This window comes from Leucopleurus acutus, assembly GCF_964270905.1.
Source record: "Leucopleurus acutus genome assembly, chromosome: 16".
NCBI lineage: Eukaryota > Metazoa > Chordata > Mammalia > Artiodactyla > Delphinidae > Leucopleurus > Leucopleurus acutus.
Genome location: NC_139158.1, coordinates 78,133,025 through 78,154,736, shown reverse-complemented (window position 1 = coordinate 78,154,736; position 21,712 = coordinate 78,133,025). Strand labels below are relative to the sequence as shown.

Here is a 21,712-nt window from a genome sequence, read left to right as displayed (position 1 = left end):
GATGGCTAAGGGACTTGCCAGGCGGTCCAGTGGTTAAGACTCTGTGCTTCCACTGCAGGGGGTGCAGGTTCGATCCCTGGTCCAGGAATTAGATCCTGCGTGCTGCATGGTGAAAAGAAAAAAGAGAAAAACAAAGATGGCTGAGTAACCAGATGAGGAGAAGGAAGGGTTCCAGGCAGAGGGAACCGCGGTGCAAAGGCTTGGAGGGAACAGAAGCAGGATGGGTGTGAGGTGAAGTTGGGGAGGCGGGTAGAGGCAGGGGAGGGGGACACAGAGGCCCTGTGGCCATAGGAACCTTAGATAAGAGCAGTGAAGTTGCTTCTCGAAGGTGCCTTCAGAGCAACCAGCTGCTAAGAATACAGAGAAACCATACATGCTGGAGCAAAGGAACGCGTGATCACGAACCAGGTTCTGCACACTGCGTACGGCCTGTGATCGTGTCCATTTGTCTAACTGTTATCTATGGCTGCTTTGTTACCGATAATGTAACAGTAAGCCCATTACATATTAACAATTTTATGAAAAATAACTTTTCTGGCCCTACAGTGGGGTTATTGAGTAGTTGCTGGGGATTGCATGTTGCACAAAGCCTAAGATGTATTAGACTCTCTGGTTCTTTCCATAAACTTTGCCAACCTCTGGTCTCTAGTGTAGACTCTATAGTAGCCTGTATGAGTTGGGATACTGATGTCTTTGCTCTCAGAGAAACCAAACTAAGTGACTGAAACACAATCAGATTTATTTCTCTCAAGTACAATTTAAGAAGTAAATAGTCCACAGCTGGTGGAATAGCTGGCAGCCTAAACATACAGCTTCGTCTCCTGGTCCAAGGCAGCTGCTCTAGAACTGAGTCTCTCAACCAGTGGAAAAAAGAAGCAGGAGGAAGGGCTCACAGCATGCCTCCCCTCAGGTCATGCCCCAGAAGCAGCATCCCCTGTGACTTAGCGGTATAATGAGCAGACTCAGTCGTGGCCACATCAGGCACGAAGCGGGGCTGGAAAAGGGCTTCAAGAAGGGCAGCCATACGCCCAGCTAAAACCCTGAAGCTCCATCATTAAGAAGACAGCTTTCTGGACAACCAGTCTATACTGGAAATGGGCATCGTGCTATGGAAACTAGAGAACAAAGGGTCAGCTTTGCCTGGGAAGGGTGGATCGTGAAAGGCCTCCTAGTGAAGCCTTGAAAGGCAAGGCTGCCAGGATGATGCCGGTGAGAGCATGCAGACTGTGGGAGCCATTTGAACAAAGATGACCCCCCCTTCCTCCCCAGCAGGGTGGCCTGGCTAGGCAACTTCAAAGTGGGTGACTCTGCCCTGAGGATAACTGAGCAATCCTCCATTGGGGCGGTGCTACTGCCATCTAGTGGGTGGGGGCCAGAGGTGCTGCCGAAATCCTGCAATGCACAGGACAGGCCCTACAAAGAACTGTCAGGCCCCAATGTCAACAGCACCAGGTGGACCTAGAGAGCTAGGCAGGGGCTGGATTGATGTTTTATCGAGGTGATACAGAGCATGATGGGGATACAGAAAGCATAAGGCAAGGCCCTGTCCTTGGTGGGGTTCACTGAGTCAGGGATGCATATGTAGGGCAGACCCGTGCTTCTCTGGTAGGTATACACTTGAGCTGCTTCTCTGGATCCAAGGCAATTGCTCTACTTCTCTGAATCTCTTACCCAGTGGAAGATAGGAGTGGGGCCTGGGGGGCTCACAGCATCTTTCCCTCTGGGCATGACCCAGAAGTAGTATCCCTTGTGACTCATGGAATAGTGAGTAAGCAACTATAGGTTGCATAAAAGCAAAGTATTTCAGTCCTGTGACAGTCCAGGCATGGTAGCCGGGCCCCATGGCTTCAGGGACTCGGTCTCTTCTTTTGTTGCTTTGATATCCCAGTGATGTAGCTCTCATTGGTGTGGTCTGAGATGGCTTACTGCACCTTAAAGGCACATCCTACAAGTTACACACATCATTTGAATTGATGCCCATTTGGCCAGAACTTAGTCACATGGCCACTCTTAGCTGTGGAAGTGAGGGCCGGGAGCTTGAAATCTTCAATCTGTGTGGCAAGTGCCCAGCTACAAAGAGAAGGTTCTATTACCAAGAAAAAGAACTTATATAGACCCAATGCCATCTCTGACCCAGCTGTTAGTGGGAGGCAAGGATGGCAGTGTATGTGTGGCTGATCACTTAGGGACCTTGGCCAAATGGGTAGAACATTGATTTCCCAGCCACTGCTTGAGATCTTTTACGCTTCAAAACTGAAGATCCCCAAAGAGGTTTTTTTTAATCGACAGTTACTGCATTAAAAGTTAGAACGAAAACTTTAAAACATTATTCATTTAAAAATAACAGTAGACGACTTCCCTGATGGTCCAGTGGTTAAGACTCCATGCTTCCAGTGCAGGGAGTGCGGGTTCAATCCCTGGTCAGGGAACTAAGGTCCCACATGCTGTACCACGTGGCCAAAAAAAAGTGAATTTTTTTAAAAAACAGTAAGCTCATTATATATAAACACTTCTGTGAAAAGTAACTATTTTCCAAAACTGTGATAAGTAACATTGTATACACATTTGCACACCTGTCTTAATAGCTGGATTCTCATCCCTCTATTTGAGTATACTATTGCCATGTGTTCCTTTGGAGGATATGAAGAAAATCTGGCCTCTCATGTAATGTAATTGGAAATGGAGGAGGTTTTTTTTGTTTTGTTTTGTTTTGCGGTACGCGGGCCTCTCACTGTTGTGGCCTCTCCCGTTGCGGAGCACAGGCTCCGGGCGCGCAGGCTCAGCGGCCATGGCTCACGGGCCCAGCTGCTCCGCGGCATGTGGGATCTTCCCGGACCGGGGCACGAACCCGTGTCCCCTGCATCAGCAGGCAGACTCTCAACCACTGCGCCACCAGGGAAGCCCTGGAGGAGTATTTTGATAACCTTTTCAGATAATACTACACCAAAATACAACAAATGATAGTTCGTTAAAGACTAGTTGCTGTATAGAATTTGCAGTCATATCCATAAATTTTTCAAACTGTTAAGTTAAAATCCATTCATTACTTTGTTTTCCACTTTGAATGGCTCCTACCCAGGCTTGATTTGACAGTCATACACTGGACATCTGGGAAAATGTAGGTTTTACTAACTTTTATAATTGTTCCAAACGTTGACCCATTTCATTGTAACATAGGAGAAAATCACATTTAATATTACCAATCTCATCAGAAGTATCTAAGAACTAGGATGCTGCGGGCCCAGGGTAATGGGGATATATGTTCTGAAATCCGAACTTTTCTTTTAGAATCCAAAAGTTAACCTCACAGTATCATCAGTAACGTTCCTTGACACGACAGTCTCAGTTAGTTCATATTTTAGAAAACATCGGCCAAATACCAAATCTGAAAATAATCATGGTTCTTCAGTTCTTTCAAGTCAAAATGGTGCAGCATAAGAAAAGCACCCAGTTTTCAGTGCAGTCGTCCCACAAGCGCTTGTTCTCAAGCCAACTAGCATAGTTTGGTTTACAGCAGACTTTTTAAAAAATATAATTGACATTTTTAATAGGGAAATTTACCATTCAGATTTCAAATGTACTAAATAAGTTAAATATTAAAGTATATGACTTACTGGCAAATGTAGGAGGACAAATTTATGGGGGGAGATAGACAGGCAAAAACAATTAGCAAAGACCACAAAGAAGGCAGATTAAATATGACTAAAGTTAAAGCTTACAATAAGATACGATTAAGGAGTTATGACAAGTGTCCTACAAGAAATGTGCAACGTGGGGCAGAGTTCATCTTCAGAACACACAGGATGCCTACAAATCAAAGATCACTCCAACGGAAAAGGATTTGAACAAGCAGTCACTTAAGACGTAGAAGTGCCAATATTCACATGAAAAGCCCACAAGGAGTGGGCTTTTCGTTCGTTCCAAACGAAACGAGTGCTGTATTTTCCTCAGTCGGCTAGCTGGAAAGTTCTCAATTAAGACCGTGAGAGGGAAGAGATATGGGAACATATGTATATGTATTTAAACATAATAAAAGCACATTAAACTATATTTAAGTACAATTGCTGTCAGAGTGTTCATCGTGTGGTATTTTAATACACTAAACCCTCGCTTTTCTGAAGTGTGGTACAGACCAGAAAGGTCACCACCACCTGGGAGCTCGTTAGAAACACAGAATCTTAGTCCCCACCCAGGCCCGCTGAATCTGAAACTGCATTTTACTTTGTTTCTATGAGCTCAGCTTGAGAAGTGGGGAGATGTTGGTCAAAGGGTACAAACTTGTAGTTATTAGAGGAATGAGTCCTAGGGATCAAATGTACAGCATAGTGACTGTAGTTAACAATTCTGTATTATATACTTGCAAGTTGCTACAAATAGATCTGAAATGTTCTTACCACAAAATGGTAACTGAGGTGATGGAGGTGTTAACCTTATTGTGGTAATCATTTCTCATGATATACATGTATGAAACCATCACATCATATACCTTAAACCTACACAATTTCATATATCAATTATATCTCAAAGCTGTGAAAAAAATCTGCATTTTAATGAGACCTCCTCACCCCCAGATGATTCGTTGGCACAGGAGCACTGAAGCTCTGCAGTTAATTTTCAGATCCAGTGGCTGGTCTACTATCTTAATTGTGAAGTAGTGATGAGGATAAAAGATACTGAGAACTACAGCAAGTAGAATGTGGTCTGAACATGGCTCATGTCTATTAATGGAGGTCTCGGGTACCATTATTATGGTTTATTGACTACATCCATAATTGGAGGAAATGCTAAATTCCAGTTAGAGGTAATGGAGGTAAAAATTTAATCCTTTCTCATGCAAGGTCTTGGATCCCCTAAATTGTATCCATGAGGCCAAAATAAGAACCCCTGCTCTGGTTGAGAATCCGCCTGCCAATGGAGGGAACACAGGTTTGATCCCTGCTCCAGGAAGATCCCACATGCCGTGGAGCAACTAAGCCCATACGCCACAACTACTGAGCCTGTGCTCTAGAGCCTGTGAGCCACAACTCCTGAGCCCACATGCTGCAACTACTGAAGCCCGCACACCTAGAGCCCGTGCTCCACAACGAGAGAAGCCACCGCAATGAGAAGCCCGCACACTGCAATAAAGAGTAGCCCCCGCTCGCCGCAACTAGAGAAAGCCCGCACGCAGCAACAAAGACCCAACACAGCCAAAAATAAATAAAGTAAATTCATTAAAAAAAAAAAAAAGAAACCCTGCTCTTCACAGGGAATAAAGCAAGCCAATATTTTATAATAACTGTAAGTGGAATATAACCTTTAAAATTGTTAATCACTATGTTGTACACCTGAAATGTATAATATTGTACATCAACTATACTTAAAAAAGAAAAAACCCTGATCTGGAATGTTATAGGTCATCTTGGGCAAGAGAAGCGAGTATAGCCAACCAGACACTGGCTGTTTTTTGTTGTTTGTTTTTGTTTTGTTTTGGCCACACCGAGTGGCTTGCAGGATCTTAGTTCCTGTACCAGGGATCGAACAGGAGTCCTAACCATTGGACCACCAGGGAATTCCCAAGGCACTGGCTCTTAAAAGCATTTGCCTAACAGTGACTCATCAGTTTTGCTCCTCTTCCATTGGGCAGAGCCAGTCACATGTCCAAGCCTGCAGTGGTGGGACCATGCAGCATAATTCTCCTGGGAACGACAGTGACTATTTGAACAATAAACAATTTACCTTGGGGTACATCTCTGACATAGCAGTTTTTCTAAATATTATCGCTCCATTTTCTTTCTTGATTCAGACTGTAATTTTATATCTTCCTGGACGGTCACCATTTTATTGAGTCTTCTAAACTGATTGGGGTAAAGGCCTGCTTAATAATCATGATTGAGTTTGTCTATTTCTTGTCCACTTCTCCTTTCCAATGTCTATTAAAATGGTTCTCAGACAGGTACAATTTTGTCCCCCTCCCCCCAGGACAGTTGGTAATATCTGAAGACATTTTTGACTCTCAGAACTGGGGAGGAAGGTGCTACTGGCATCTAGTGGAAAGGGTCAGGGATGCTGCTAAACATCTTACGTGCACGGGACAGGGCACAGCAAAGAATCACCTGGCCCCAAATGGTTGTAGTGGCAGGATTGAAAACCCTGGCCTATTGGTACCTTTTCTTTGAGCAAACCTTCCCCTTTTAACAGCCATCTTTTGTTTTTATTGATCAAGTGCTGTTCATTTCTTCTAGTTTCTTGAGTTGCAGATGGTTCGCTTGCTTTCAGCCTTTTGTTTAAAATGACCTGAAGTTCACAGACATTCTTCTGAAAAGGGACTAGGCTATGGGCTTTGATACATGGACCTCCCCCTGTTCATCTCTTGGGAGTTTGTAATTGGATTTTGATTCTTGAGCAAAAGTTGTTTTAAAACATGTCCTACAATTTGCAAGCTTTTCTTTGAAAAACCTTTTGTGAAACCGTGTTAGATTCATAAGTTTGATTCACATATACTTAGTGAGTTCTACCTCCTCAGTATAAAATTTTTAGTGGCTTTAACCATGATTTGTTTTGCCTAATACTGATATTTCTGATGTCTTTTAGCATTTTCCTAGAGTATTTTTCTATCGTTTTCTACTTCTCTGCCATTTTTATTTGGGTATCTTAAGAGCATTAAGCTGATTTGTTTTAAATGTAATTGACATTTTTAATAGGAAATTTAATCCATTTGTTTCTTGTACTAAGTGATGTTTAGTTTGATTTTTACCTCATTTTGTGTTCTGTTGTATCCCTTTTTTTTTTTTTTTTCGGTACGCGGGCCTCTCACTGTTGTGGCCTCTCCCATTGCGGAGCACGGGCTCCAGACGCGCAGGCTCAGCGGCCATGGCTCACGGGCCCAGCCGCTCCGCGGCATGTGGGATCTTCCCGGACCGGGGCACGAACCCATGTCCCCTGCATCGGCAGGCAGACTCTCAACCACTGCGCCACCAGGGAAGCCCTGTATCCCATTTTTTTTTATGATTGGCTGTCTTCGGTGGTTTGGAAGCAGTACTTTCCATTTCATTACTTAAAGCCCACATCTTATCCACTTACCTTTTTGTTGTTCTGACGTACACGGTTCAAGTGTGATGGCCTGCGTCATCTGTCAACTGGCTTTATTTTTTCTTCCCATGGAATGCTAGTTCAAGTACAGGATATAATTTCTGTGGAACTTTGCAGATACTGTTCCCATCTTGCTACCATCCGGTGTTGTCTGAGGAGTTGTGTGCTCATCTGGGCATTTTTTTTTTTTTTCCTGAAAGCTTTAAGATCTCGTCATTCCTAGGCTTCTGACACTGTACCACCATGGCTCTAGGTAAGCCATCTTAAGACACATGTCTGGGGAATTCCCTGGAGGTACAGTGGTTAGGATGTGACACTTTCACTGCTGAGGGCCCAGGTTCGATCCCTGGTTGGGGAGCTAAGATCCCGCAAGCTGGGTGGTGCGGCCAAAAAAATTTTTTTAATTAAAAAAAAAAATCCATGTCTGTTTTTAGCATTGAAATAATTATTTTCTCTAACTTCAGGTTCTTGAATTAGGCATGTCTTTCTGTTCTGGCTTTCCCCAAGCATTTGGTTATTGGGTAGACTTTTATTTGGATATGATCAGTCTGGAGTGGTTATGTGGTGGCAATGTTCTGGGCTTGGGGTTCTCTGCTCTCCAGGGTACCTCTAGGTACTTGGGGCCTTTAACATTGTTTCTCCAGCCTAAGCACGCTCACTTCCTAACAGCCTGGGAGGTAGGTACCATTGCTGCTTGTGGTTTAGTACAAGTAAGGGAAGGGTCAACCTGACCACTCTCCGTGTGTTTTATCAACTAGTGAGCCAGAAAGCTGTTCTAATACCCTTCCACCTGCCCCCTCTGATCTTGACTACTTCTATGACCACTCTCGTTTTCCCAAACAAGGTTTGGCCTATGATTTTCTCTCAGTCTGATATTATCTCTGTTCCTTAGGAGCCTTCAAACGTTCTGAGCCATGAGTGAATAGCACACCTACTTGTTGCCCAATGTGCTAATCTAGACCTCAGCGTCTTCCTATCTCTGGGCATTTGGTGAGAAGGAAGAAGCAGACCCCTATGCTCAGGCTACCACCTTGGTCACATCTCTTTAAAGTCATCTTGGTAGAGAAAACCCTTAAAACCCTGACTCTTCTTATGTGTTTGAAGGAGACAAACCCCACAAGTGTGAGTTCTGTGACAAGTGCTTCAGCCGGAAGGACAACCTGACTATGCACATGCGGTGTCACACCAGCGTGAAGCCCCACAAGTGTCACCTGTGTGACTACGCCGCCGTGGACAGCAGCAGCCTCAAGAAGCACCTGCGGATACATTCCGACGAGCGGCCGTACAAGTGCCAGCTCTGCCCCTACGCCAGCCGCAACTCCAGCCAGCTCACCGTACACCTCCGGTCCCACACAGGTACGTCCCACACCTCGAAACCTCGGTGCCTCCCTTGTTCTCTAATTCCTTAGCGTTCATTTAGTTAAAGCACAAGCAACTTAAATGACTTCAGGGTGTAAGTAAAGAAGTTTGGAGCTTCTCTGTTGATGGTGAAGTTTGTGGTTTCTTCTACCGGGGCAGCAGCTTTCAGTAAAACATGAAAGTCTGACAGCTGGGTTCTCTAACTTGACTACATAGAATACCACTGGGGATGCTAATCCAATTCAGCAGTCAGGAAGCAAAGGACGTATCTCAATAAAAGTCTGATGTGTAAACTAGGTGTTTCTGTCATTTAACTGAAACTCTGATTGCGTGGCTTAATTCAGAAACGTGCAGCAAAATCACCTGAATGTAACTGCAAGTCACAAACTTCTAGATCTAGAAGTTAGACTTTGCAGAAAAGCTTTTCCTTCCCTTCTTTGTGAGACCCTGTGGAAATAACAAGATAGAACCAACCAACCCCACATGGCCCAGAAAAATGGACATTGGGAGGCTCATAAGGAGAGTCGTAAAATGAGAATTTCCAGTGAATTCATGGAAAATGGCAAGCAGACAGGCATATACTGACATCTAAAATTGAGTAAAGAACACTGTGTCCCAGCAGACAAATGGGAGGTAGCTATAGTGTTGGGAGCCAGTCTTTCCAGCCAATTTCTGTCTGCGTTGAGCGTTCTGGACTTGGAACTGGTGTGTAGGCTGCAAAGGTCAGAGTTCAGAGGAGAAGCTGAAGCCTATTAGCAAAATGGTCTAAACTATCCAGTAACAGGTAAAACCCATGACACCTATGTCTAATCCTTAAACCAGTCTACTCTTCCTAACTGTAAAAGGTCAACTGTGGATTATCTCATCATCTGCAGAAAATGAGTGGTATGAAATGTGCCAAATCTAACAAATAACAAATTCTGGCGATAACAGAGTACTTGGGTAACTTACAAGAATTTTTCAGTTTTCTTTGGTATCTACCCACCGGCAGAAATGTTGCATCCAAGAAGAGTTTTATGAGCAAAGGTAGTCAGAAAAAAGAGGTATGAATTGAAACTAGGGTTGCTGGCTATAAAGTTAAACTTCCCAGAGACCAGGAAAAGAGTTGGAGAACTAATGATAAGAAGATAGAAGTCTGGTTTCTGACTAGGTCTAGGAAGAAAAGGGAAGTGAGAAAATCAAATGGGAAAAATTTTTCAATTCTCGGGGGCCGTGAGAGATGAAAGGGCTTACAAGATGCCACACAGGACAAAGGGAATGGCTGGAGAGATCCATACCTAGAAAGACTTTTCAGTAATATTGGCTTCTCGGAGGTAGTGCAACAGCGCCCACAAAATTAAGAAATGATTTGGTATGTAGACTTCTATACCCAGCCAGGCTATCTCAAGTGTGAACGTAGACTAGACAACAATGCACAAGGACTTGAGACTTCACTCACAGCCACCAGGCTAGTGGAAGTTACTGGAAGATAAACTCTAGCAAAACAAGGGAGGAAACAAAATTTGGCATGAGATATTTGATATGTGAAGATCTGAATGAAGCTGACTGGGGTTGTAATAAAGGGAAATATCAGGATGATACTTATATGGAAAGTTAAGAGGAAATTCAGCAAATCAGAAACTCAAAATCCATAAGAGATTACATGTAAAATGTTACATAATTAAGAGACTGGATGGCTTTTGAGATGATGGTGAGATTCTTTTTTCCCTCAATGCACAAGCCAAGAAGCAGGATAAAATATGACCCCCAAGTGAACATGTAAGAAAAGAGAATCAAGGGAAGGGCAAGATAGGGGTATGGGATTAAGAGATACAGACTACTATGTATAAAATAAGCAACAAGGATGTACTGTCCAGCATGAGGAAATATAGCCATTATTTTGTAATAACTTTAAATGGAGTATAATCTATAAAAATATTGAATCACTATGCTGTATACTTGAACCTAAGATAATATTGTAAATCAGAATACTTCAATGTAAAAAGAGAATCGAGGTGAACTTGATACTAGCCACATGATCAACTGGCCCAGGTGGAAGTGGACGTTTATCCACTATAAGGAAGTGGACGTAATCCCAGTGCAGAATTTGGCTCAGATGAACGTCACATACCCAGTCATAATATACATTACTTGCGGTTTGTGTCTAAAGTTTAAAGCAACTAGTTAAAGCATGGGAATTAAGTCAGAATGCAGACCGAACTTAAATGTAAAAATAAAGCTATTTCTCAAGCAGGGAGAAGGTAGTGTGACAAAGAGAAAGGAATCCTTAAACCTCTCAAGCTGATGGACTAAAAGTTGAAGCTATTACTCATTTTAGAAAGTAAGGCTAGAAGAGTCAAAATCACAACCAGCAATGCAGGAGAAGTTTGGGGAAAGGATGGTTATGTAGGAGAAGTAAGAATCTCATCTTTTCACACAGTCAACTGACAATGATATTTAAAGTAACAACCTCCAAAAGAACTAAACCCTTAGCAGTGCCTCCAGGGAGTACCAAGGAGGCTATGGCATTTCATGCTTTGTCTTCTCCTGCTGCCATATTCATGAGTTAATTTTATAAATAAAATTCATTCTGCCATCGTGAAACTACAAAACTTTAATAGTACAAGCCAGTTAACTGATGTAAAAATACAGGTTAAACACTAAAGTGAGCACATTTGTAAGTCTTAACTTGATTTGGAACAGTTGTGTGTAACATAAGTCACACCTCTTCCTTCCATGTCCAAATTTGGGATGTCAAGTTAAGTGAGTTTAGATCTGAAACGGAAGTGTCCTGAAGAGTGTGGACTTGGATGCCATGATGCCTGGATTCAAATCCCTGCTGTTTGGCCATGGTCGAATAACTTGACCTCTCTGAGCCTCCGTTACCCCATCTATTAAAATGGGGGTAGTAGTACCCACACGTAGGATTGTCGTGAGAATTAAGCGAGTTAATATACGTGGTAAGTGGTGGTGTTACGAGGTGACAAGTCATTGGAGTTCAAAGACCCAGCTACCTCTCTGCGGCCAGGTGTTCTGAGGTGTGTTTGGGGGGAGTTCTGTGTTGCCTGCCTGCTCTAATGGAAACACACCTTCCGTTGCTAGGGGACACCCCCTTCCAGTGCTGGCTCTGTAGCGCCAAGTTCAAAATCAGCTCGGACTTGAAAAGGCACATGATCGTGCACTCGGGGGAGAAGCCTTTCAAGTGCGAGTTCTGTGACGTCCGCTGCACCATGAAGGCGAACCTCAAGTCGCACATCCGCATCAAGCACACCTTCAAGTGCCTGCACTGCGCCTTCCAGGGCCGGGACCGGGCCGACCTCCTGGAGCACAGCCGGCTCCACCAGGCCGACCACCCCGAGAAGTGCCCCGAGTGCAGCTACTCCTGTTCCAGCGCCGCCGCCCTGCGCGTGCACAGCCGGGTCCACTGCAAGGACCGCCCCTTCAAGTGCGACTTCTGCAGCTTCGACACCAAGCGGCCCAGCAGCCTGGCCAAGCACATCGACAAGGTGCACAGGGACGAGGCCAAAACAGAGAACCGGGCCCCGCCGGGCAGGGAGGGGCCCCGAGAGAGCGGTGGGCAGCACGTGGCCCAGATAGTGACCCAGCGGGCCTTCCGCTGCGAGACCTGCGGCGCCTCCTTTGTCAGGGGCGACTCTCTGCGGTGCCACAAGAAGCAGCACAGTGACCACAGTGAGAACAAGAGCTCGGGCTTGGTCACCTTCCCGCCCGAGAGCAGTGCCTCGGGGCAGCTGGGCACCCTGGTCTCCGTGGGGCAGCTCGAGACGTCCCTGGAGCCCAGCCAGTGCCTCTAGTTCCGCCGGAGAGGGTGGGCAGCCGTCCGGAATGCCAGACGCGCGCCCCTGCCCGGCCCTCTGCACTCAGGCCTTCGAGCCAGACTTGAGTCACCAGCTGAGGGGACACCTGCTCCAGCGAGGCCGTGGCCCCAGTCACCGTGGCCTGAGGGCAGGCAGGCGCCAAGGCAACGCTGTGGAGACCCTCCCCCATCCGTGTCCCTGTCTTCCCTCCAAGAATCGTCTAAGCAGGTTGTCTCGGTTCCAAGGTGGGGGGCGTCCAGCGAGCACTGCTCCCTCCAATAGGGATCGTTTCTTCGCGATGGATTCCAGTTCTAAAACCAGTCCATCTCCGATGGCATTATGAAACTAACTAGACCACATGGAAAAACTAATACTACGCTCATCTGTAGAGCGGGAAAGGTGAAGGTGATGGCGGGGTACCTGGAGGGTCTGGGGTGGCCGGAAAAGTTCTATTTCTTAACCTGGGTGGTGGTTTTATGAGTATTCGCCTTCTCCGTTTTTTGTGTGGTTCCTTTTATCTGTTGTCTTATAATAAAAAGGCAAGCTCATCTGTAGAATGGTGTAAGAGGGGCACTCCATGTTTATGGTCTTCCACAGACAGGTTATGGTGTGGGGTTCTGCGGTGCTGCCCCGGCCCCGTAGTAATTTCTCTGTAAATGCACGTAGGAGAGCTGTGTCTTAGTGCTGTAGTGACGCGAAATGCAGTTTGATCTGTAGGTGGCGCCAAAGATCAAGCTGACGCTAGCTCAGCCTGTGATTGTGTGTGTTGTGAAATTCAACCTTGGCCTACTTGGGTTCATAAAAAGAGATGAGGGGCCCAGTGGGTCCTGGGCTTGGTTCTGGGACATATGATGCGTGGGAAAGCCTGAGACTAGCGTCTTCATCACGGTAAGCCCTTGGTGTTTGCTGAACCAACAAACGAGAAACCCCAAACCTCTTGTAAATGGACATTTCACTTGACGGAAACTTAGGAGGCCATGGAATGCCACTGGATATATAATTTATCCAAAGTTGCTTTGTTCTTTTCTTCAAATACAGTCTTTGTTTAATACAAATTCTTGTGTGCTCTCATCAAGCTAAACATCTGTGCTTTTAAAACATTGAATAGATCCATTGTTTTTGATACACTAGAAACAAGGATGTGAAAACATTTTTTTATAGATTGTGTGCAGGGGACTATGTCACTTATGAAATAGAGGTACAGAACTTATTTTAGAAATTTTGTTTGAACAAATCTGATTCCGTTTAAGTCTGACTTCAGGCGACTTATAACGCACTTTTGGATCTTTTTGTGAGAAGAAAAGATGGAAATGATAGCAGAGAGAATTAATCATTTCTTTGCTCTAGAGCTATTTTTGGTTGTTCAGAAGTGTTTTGTTACTGAATGCTGGTGCATTGTACAGATTCTTTAGTCACCTTTCTGCCGTTTGTCAAAGAGTCTTATCTGTGTTTCTGTTCTAGTAACAGAAGGGCTGTTGACCTTTCAAGTGGGAACCGATAGATCGAAATCGTATAGACGTTGCTTGTACTTCTGGTGTTATAGCTCTTCAGATAAACAGGAAAAATATCAGCCTCTTTAGAAGACATTTTTTCACCGCTGTATGGGCATCAAGGGTCTTGGATCCACGCTGGTATCACCTAGCAAATTTGCTTGCCCAGTAGAGCGGAGGTCAGCAGAAAGTTTGGGATCAGATAATATTTAATATAAATAGTAAATATTTGAGGCATTATGGAGCCATTAGGTCTCCTTTGTGACTAAACTCTCTGCACAAAAGCAGACAGACTATAAGAAAAAGAACATGTCTGTGTTCCAACAAAACTTTATAAAATGAGGATGAGACTTAAAATATACAGCTAATCACCAAATAAAGCTGGGAAGCAGCCATGGTAGGTAAGAGGCCGCTGACATGGTTTCTGCACCCAGCTCTGTTTCGCAAGGTCAATATGGATCTGAAAGGGGAAATTGATTAATGAATATGTTTGCAGTTTGACATCACCTGGACCAGGGGTTGGCGAACTTTTTCAGTAAAAAATTTGGGGGGCTTTGCTGGCCTTAGTCTCTGTTGAAACTACTCAGCTCTGTTCACCTCTGTGGCACAATCACTCAACTCTGCCGTTGTCACCGAAGCAGCCGTAGATAACAGGTAAGTGAATGGGTATAGCTGTGTGCCAATAAAACTTTATTTACAAAAAGCAGGCCATGATTTGGAGGGCCATCTTTTGCTGACCCCCGAGCTGGGCTATTGAGTGCAAGCAACGGGGTAATTGATGATGGGTGAAAACACAGGAGAAATACTGAGAATGCCAAGTTTTCCTGGGATCCCTTTAAGCAAGCTACAGCTTCATGCAAGAGGTAGGCAAGTTCCCGCTTAGGCACTGGGAAGAGCTGCGTCCTTTTGATCCTGAGTCAGTGTAGCTATAAAATCTCCAGTGAAGAGTACAGAAGTCAAGATGTTACCCTCATGCTCTCCTCTGACTAAGGTTTCTTGCTGCCTTCTAAACATTGTAGAACATGAATTTTTTGTTTGTCCCTGGGTTTAATTTCTTAAAAAGTATGCGCCTCAGTTCCTCTTGCTATGTTGTTGTGAGTCCTTACTCTGAGCCAGACACTGTGCTGAGACCGTGACCCGTGTTAACTCATCTCCTCCTCCCGGGTACCATCCAGGGCTGGAACTAGGGTGAGACAAGGGAGGCGTGTGCCTGGGGCACTCAGAACTCAGTAATCACTCGTTTTAAAGCAGTATTTTTTTAATTGGCAAACTGTGGCCCACAGGTCAGCTGCTTTGTTTTTGTAAATGAAGTTTTATTAGAAGTTGGCCTGGGAATGAAGGCAGGACCATGCAGGGGCAGACTTGGACCTGTCTTTAAGAGTGTGGTGTTTTTGTTCGTTGTGGATTCTTCTGCGTTCCGTTTGGTTTTTAGGAAAATTGCGTTAAAATAGTCACCTTGATCAGTGAGATGTTGGGTGCCACTTTCTATCTGCACCAGAGGGGACTGCCTCATCCACCTCACCCTGGTCTCTGCCTCTTGTTCAGATACGAAGGTGAAGAAACTTCTGTTACTTTGTTAGAGTAGTAAGTTGATCTGAGTAAGATGATGACACAGCCATCCAAAAGCAGCCTTCTTTTGTTAAAAGGTAACAGGGTTGAGGAGGAAGGAGGTAAGAACAACCCTGCCTCTGGCACTACTGTCTGGCTGACGTCGGCTAGAGATTTTACCTCAGATTCTCAGTTTGCTCGTCTGTAAAATGGGCCATTTCAGGCACTTGGCTGAATGATAAAGTCGACTGGTTTAAAACACCAAAACAGAAATTGGCTCACGTGTGTGTCTTTTTCTCGTTTATTTTGTTTGGGGCCAGGGGATGGGGACAACCAAGGACTAGTACTGTGACCTTATGACACTGGGCATCGTGGTTTCTATCTTACTTCTCAGCCCCGCCCCGCATCTTCAACACATGGTCCAAGGTGGTGGCAACTTAAGCTCCAGCCAGGATAGGAGGGGGAGGCCATCTTCCCTCTTCTTGGCACTGCTAGAAGGTTGCACATAAACTTACGCTCGCCTCTCCTGGCTACATGGCTGGTCGTACGCCATGGCTGTGGCAAAGGGTGCTGGGAAATCGTGGCTCTGGAGTAGCCTTGCGGAGTTAAAACGCCACAAGGAGATGCTGAGTCATGAGTATTCTCTGCCCCTGAGCAATAATGCAGGCTCTTGAAGGCTGGAGATGACTTTGCTATGAAACACCTGGCACGGGTCCTGAACACCCAGAGTATTCTGTACATGAGCGTTTCTGTTTTATCAGGGCTTGTTGGGGCACCCTCTGTCTGTTCTTTGTGCATACTGGCCCATGGCATTCTTCCAAGGCTTTCTGTCCCTCTAGTCCGGTGGGTCTCAACTGTGGCTCTGGGCTGCAGTACCTGGAAAGCTCTGAGGTCTTTGGAATCCGTCTCTGTGGGGAAGGGCCTGGGCATCAGTACTTTCTAAAATTCTGCAGGTGATTCTAATGTGCAGCCAGGTGGGAAGAGCGGCTCCAGTGAAGGAGGGCTGTCTTCATGGGTGCTTGCCGTCTGTGCAGTCACGAAGGGCCTCACACTCGGGCGCGTGCTCTGCTTTTGCTGTCTTGGAATTCTTAATTTTTGAACAAGGGGTCCTGCATTTGCATTTTGCATCAAGCCCTGCAAATTACGCAGCCAGTCCTGTGAGGAAAGAAAAACATGCCTAAGAAGGGAGCCTGTGTGCATCACTGGTACAGAAAAGGTCTCAACTTTTGCAAACAAGACTCCTGGCTGGGGCTGGCCAGCCAGGGCTCTGGGTGGGAGGAAGAAGCGCCGTGAACCATGAAGTTCAAGCATTTCCCTGCCGGATTCCACTCAGACCTTACAATGAATGACATTGGTATTTGCTGTTACAAGAGAAAGCTAATCTTCAGAAAAGTTAACCTGCTCGGGGCAGCTAACACAGGAAAGTCAGACCCACGTGTGCTGGACTCCGTGCCGGTGTGTTATTTGCAGCCTGACTCTCCACTTAGACTAGGGTGTCTTCCACTGGCAGAAGTAGGGGAATCGGGGACGGAGCGATTTGAGTTCTAAGTGTCGAGGCAGGAAAAGGAGAAGATCTTTTGCACGAATGGTGAGGTCGATGTTGGATTGGAAAAAATTTTGAATATGGGTGTTGTTGGATGATCGGAAAGTGTCCCTAGGCTGTCTGCCCACATGCTGGGGGCAAGTATTGCTGGAATGACCCATGTTACATTCCCCCAACAGGCAGATTACAAAATGGTTGAGCAAATTTTGCTTCGATACTGATCGTTGGTGATAACCGCACTTGAACTCCCAAGAGTATGAGTGGCCAGCTGAGCCTGTGCTCAGCCACTCTCAGGGGCCACGTGGATAGGGTCTCGTTCATGCCCCACCTTGAGACGTTTCTGTTTTAATAGAGAAGGAAATGAAGGTAAAGAACCCAAGTCCAGCAGTTGGTCAGGATTAGAACCAGTGTCTGCGTCCTCCAAGTGGAGCTCCTTCTAATACCCAGCACCACCTGCTTGGGAGACCTGCCTTAAGGCCAGTTTTCTTCATTGCTTTTTGAGTCATGGACCCCTTTGTCAGTCCAGTGGAATCTCTGAATCCCTTCTCTGAGTGATGTTTAAAAGAATAAAACAAAATGTATAGGTTTGCCAAGGAAAACAGTTATATTGAAATAGTTATCAAAATATTTCTGGATTATGGGCATTTTTATTAGCATTATAGTAAATGAAGGCTGTAGCAGCAGACCTAGTTAGTAACCATAGTTGACCCTTGAACAATGCAAGGCTTAATCTTAGTCTAATTTATAGTCGGCCTTTGGCCTTCCATGTCCGCAGTTCCTCCATGTTTGTGGATTCAACCAGCCACGACGTGTAGTACTGTAGTATTTACTTTTGAAAAAAAAAAAAATACCTGAGTGTAAGTGGACCAGTGCAGTTCAAACCTGTGTTGTTCAAGGGTCAGCCATACTCTTAATTTTGAAGGAGAGATGCACATAAATGTTATTTCAAGATAGCTACAGCAACCAGAATGTTATATGAAAATAACTGATTTCTTTTGCTGACTGAATCACTGGTCCTGTTAATGCTTCTGTGGTTTGGTACCTGCATCCCAAACTGACAAATGCTCAATTTCAGTTAGAGGCGAGTGAAATAAGATTCATCTTCTTTCCCATCCAAATCCCTGGACCCTCTAAATTCTATCCATGGTCCCTTTGCTGCTAGGTTAAGACCTCTGATGCTAATGGAATTTCTGGGGTCTGATTTTCTTGGTAAAATTTGAACTTGCAGTTCTTTCCATCACAACTAGATCTAGTAGCACCAGGACTTAAATATTTACCCCTGCCTCCCCTCACCCACCCCCCAAAAGACCTTGCATTAGGAGGGATTCACCGAACAAGGCTCTTTGTAATGCCTGCGTGCAGCCCTTTTCTGATAAACTGTTCTTAGGATGGCTCAATTCTCACCTGTTAGTTTGAGGGACTTTGGCCTATAGAAAATAGACAGTGTATGTTTGTCAAACAATTCTGAAATTCTCGAGGCATTACACATACTCACGTGCTCTCACACTGCACCACCTATTTCTGGAAAGGTCACGACGGACTGGCTTCAGCCTAAAGCTAAGGGTAGGGTTTTTACCCAAGGCTGAGAGAGTAACACAGGAATAACAGCAGATAATTCTAGTATTCAGTGCAGGGTTATCTGCACTTGTTCATTTTAATCATCCTGGGAGGGAAATGGTTATTTCAGTTGTATTGGTGGTTACTTGTGGACTTGAAACAATCTACCTTCATTACTTTTAGTTTTGATAAATGATCCCTTTATATTTAAGAGAAATTCACGTCCTGTGTGTAATTCTTTCAAAACACATAGACATCTCTAGATTTTGAGGAAAAACTGGACATATTTGCCTCTTATTTAATTGTCCATTTGTCCCTCATTGCAACAAATTTCTAACATCGATATCTGAGGGAATCAATGGTACAGACATCGTTTAGAAATTGTCTTTAAAAGAAAAATCTTCATTCCAGATACTCATCTCTCTCCTGACCCTAGCCCAGTCTCCGGCCCAAAGGCCAGCAAACTTTTCTGTAAAGCTGGTAGGAAATATTTTAGGCTTTGCAGGTCGTACGGTCACTTGCAACTGATCAGCTCTGGCCTCACAGCACAAAAGCAGCTGGAAGTGGTACGTAAAGGAATGTGCGTGTGTTCCCGCAAATCTTTACGGACACCGAAATTGGAATCTCATGTACTTTCACATCACAAAATATTTTTAATTTTCTCAACCGTTTAAAAAATCCAAAAATCCGTAGCTCATGGATTATACAAAAACAGGTGATAGGTTAAATGAGAAACACAGGGCAAAGCATGCAAGGAATCTCTGTTACTTTTATAACTACATGTGGATCTGCAATTATCTCAGTAAACATTTCACTTAGAAAAATAAACTAACAGGTAGTTGGCTAGATTTAGCCCCCAGGCTGTAGTTCACGACCCCTGCCAGTCAGAACAGCTTATTAAAGTATGATACATAATTTTAAATTGCTCTCCTATTTCTTGATTGTTTTTGACGTGAATGGAATGTTTGAATAGGATTTTTTTCTGACGCGTGCTGTCTCCAAATATTGGTTTTATATTACAGTTCAAATACAAAAGCCTTAGCCATGTAGCTGTTGTAATTAAAGATTCTAGTGTGGCTTAAGTATCTAAGTGATACTAAGCAAATTTACATTTGTCAAATGTTCACTTAACTAAAAAGCTCAGCACATCCTCTCTCTGAAATATGAAAGTCATTTATAAGAAGTCCTCAGTCCTAAAATGTTTTCTTTTAAAATAATAATCTTGACTTTTTTTTAAAAAAAATCAAGCAATACCAGGGGATGTGCAGTGAAAAGTCTCTCTCCTTTCACAGCCCCTCATTTTCCCTTTCAACAGGCAGTCACCATTAGCGGTCGGTGTCTATATCTATAAACGTTTTGGTTTAAAATTGGTCATCATGGCTGTCTTTTGGGGTTGGCTCCCCAAAATCATAACGGTAGTAGCTGCCAGTGCCAAAGGGTGCGTGAACCTCACAAACGTCTTGGCTCCACACAGCAACTCGCCAGCGTAGGTGACGCTGGCCCCATTTTACAGATTGAGCTCTTGAAGGGCAGAGTCGTCGGACACAAGTGGGTCATGGTGTTTGCATGGTTTTGTGGTTTGATGAAACAAAACCCTCCTGATGCTGAGTGGCTGTTGGTATGGAGGTTGGATGAGGCATTGGAAAGATAAGCTACCTTCCGGTATTGAAAGCGTTCAGTTCTTAAGAACTGTCACTATTGTAAAGTGACTTTGTCTTCTATTACAAAAGCAACATGTGGTCACTGGAGGAAATGTAGAAAAGCAAAATAAAAATTAACCTGTAGGGGCTTTCCTGGTGGCGCAGTGGTTAAGAATCCACCTGCCAATGCAGGGAACACGGGTTCAAGCCTTGGTCCGGAAAGATCCCACATGCCATGGAGCAACTAAGCTTGTGCTCCACAACTACTGAGCCTGTGCTCTAGAGCCCGCGAGCCACAACTACTGAGCCCGCGTGCCACAACTACTGAAGCCCATGCACCTAGAGCCCATGCTCCACAACGAGAGAAGCCACTGCAGTGAGAAGCCGGCGCACTGAAAATGAAGAGTAGCCCCTGCTCTCCGCAACTAGAGGAAGCCTGCACACAGCAACGAAGACCCAACACAGACAAAAATAAATAAATAAATAATTTATTTTAAAAAACAATTAACCTGTACTTTAGCCATCACAGCATCTTGCCGTTGGGGACACCTCCAACCCAAGGCAGGTAAGGAAGTTTTCCATCGTCAGTGCTATGATGAAAAGCTTTGTGGAGAACTGTTGAATGCATCCTTATTTCCTGAAGATGAGCTTTGAATGTAGCATGGTAGTTAAGAGCCCAGAGGCTGCATTCGGAGTACCTGGCTGGAATTCTGGCTCTGTCATTAAGTTAGTTGCATGACCTTGGTCATATTAAGACCCTCTGTGCCTCATTTTTTTAAATCTATAAAATAATCGTAGTACCTACCTCATAGAGTTGTCATGAAGGTTAAATAAGTTAATCTATGTAAAGAGCTAGAACAGAGCCTGGCACATGCTAAGCACCAGATTGGACTAGCTAATCATAATTTGTATTTTTTAATGAGTAGTTAATACTGCCAACAATTCTCAGTTACCCAGGAGTTTCCTTAATCCTCAAATTGGTCTGTGTGACTTTGGAATTAATTACATATTTTATGAATTGGATTTACTTTCTTAGTAATTTCTGATGCACCTGCTTGAATTAGGACAAACCTACACAGACCTTGCCGTTTATCCTCTTCTCTTTGGTCAAGTAAAAAATGCCTGTACTTTGAAAATAAATGGACATATTAAGTGAACACAATGGAATAGAAATCGCCTATTCGTTGTAAACAAAATTTAATTCTGCAGCCAGATAGCGGGAAAGAGTATTCTTATGCCTTGCTAGAGGGAGATTTTGAGGGGGACCAATTTGGTGATATCTACCAAAATATTAAAATGTGAGTTCCCTTTGACCCAGCAGTTATTCTTATAGGAATTTCTCCTGTGGAATTAATTCAAGTATGCAATTGAGTATGTTCAGGGATGTTCAGAGCAGCGTTGTCCACAAGAACAGTTAGCAGGATACAACCAGATGTCCATGAGAACAGGGCTGGTCAAATAATGATGCAGCCATGCAGTCCTGACCACGCATCACTAAAAAAAAAAAAAAAAAAAAATGTGGTTGACCCAAGTGTGTTGAGATACAAGTGGCTGAAGGTCAATTATTAAGTAAAATTAAGTTGCAGAGTACTCTGTACAGTTTAATCTCCATTGGTGTTTTTTTAAAGTTATATACATGAATATTGTCTTAAAGGATATGAAATAACTTTAATGGTGGCTGTCTCTGGTAAGTGAAGCAGGCGTGGGAAA

The 21,712-nt window shown here is 44.3% G+C and overlaps 1 protein-coding gene across 2 annotated transcripts in view; it reads left to right on the top strand.

The window, feature by feature from the left end:
* The window catches only part of ZFP64 (ZFP64 zinc finger protein), a gene marked incomplete at both ends in the record, with an annotated part of 77,174 nt that extends 64,953 nt beyond the window's left edge, over positions 1–12,221 (top strand). For both annotated transcript variants that reach the window (XM_082857652.1, XM_082857653.1), the window contains 2 exons: positions 8,176–8,427; positions 11,512–12,221. In XM_082857652.1, coding sequence (XP_082713778.1) covers positions 8,176–8,427; positions 11,512–12,221 — 962 coding nt within the window. The remainder of the gene's footprint in view (positions 1–8,175; positions 8,428–11,511) is intronic.
* Positions 12,222–21,712: the final 9,491 nt, after the last annotated feature.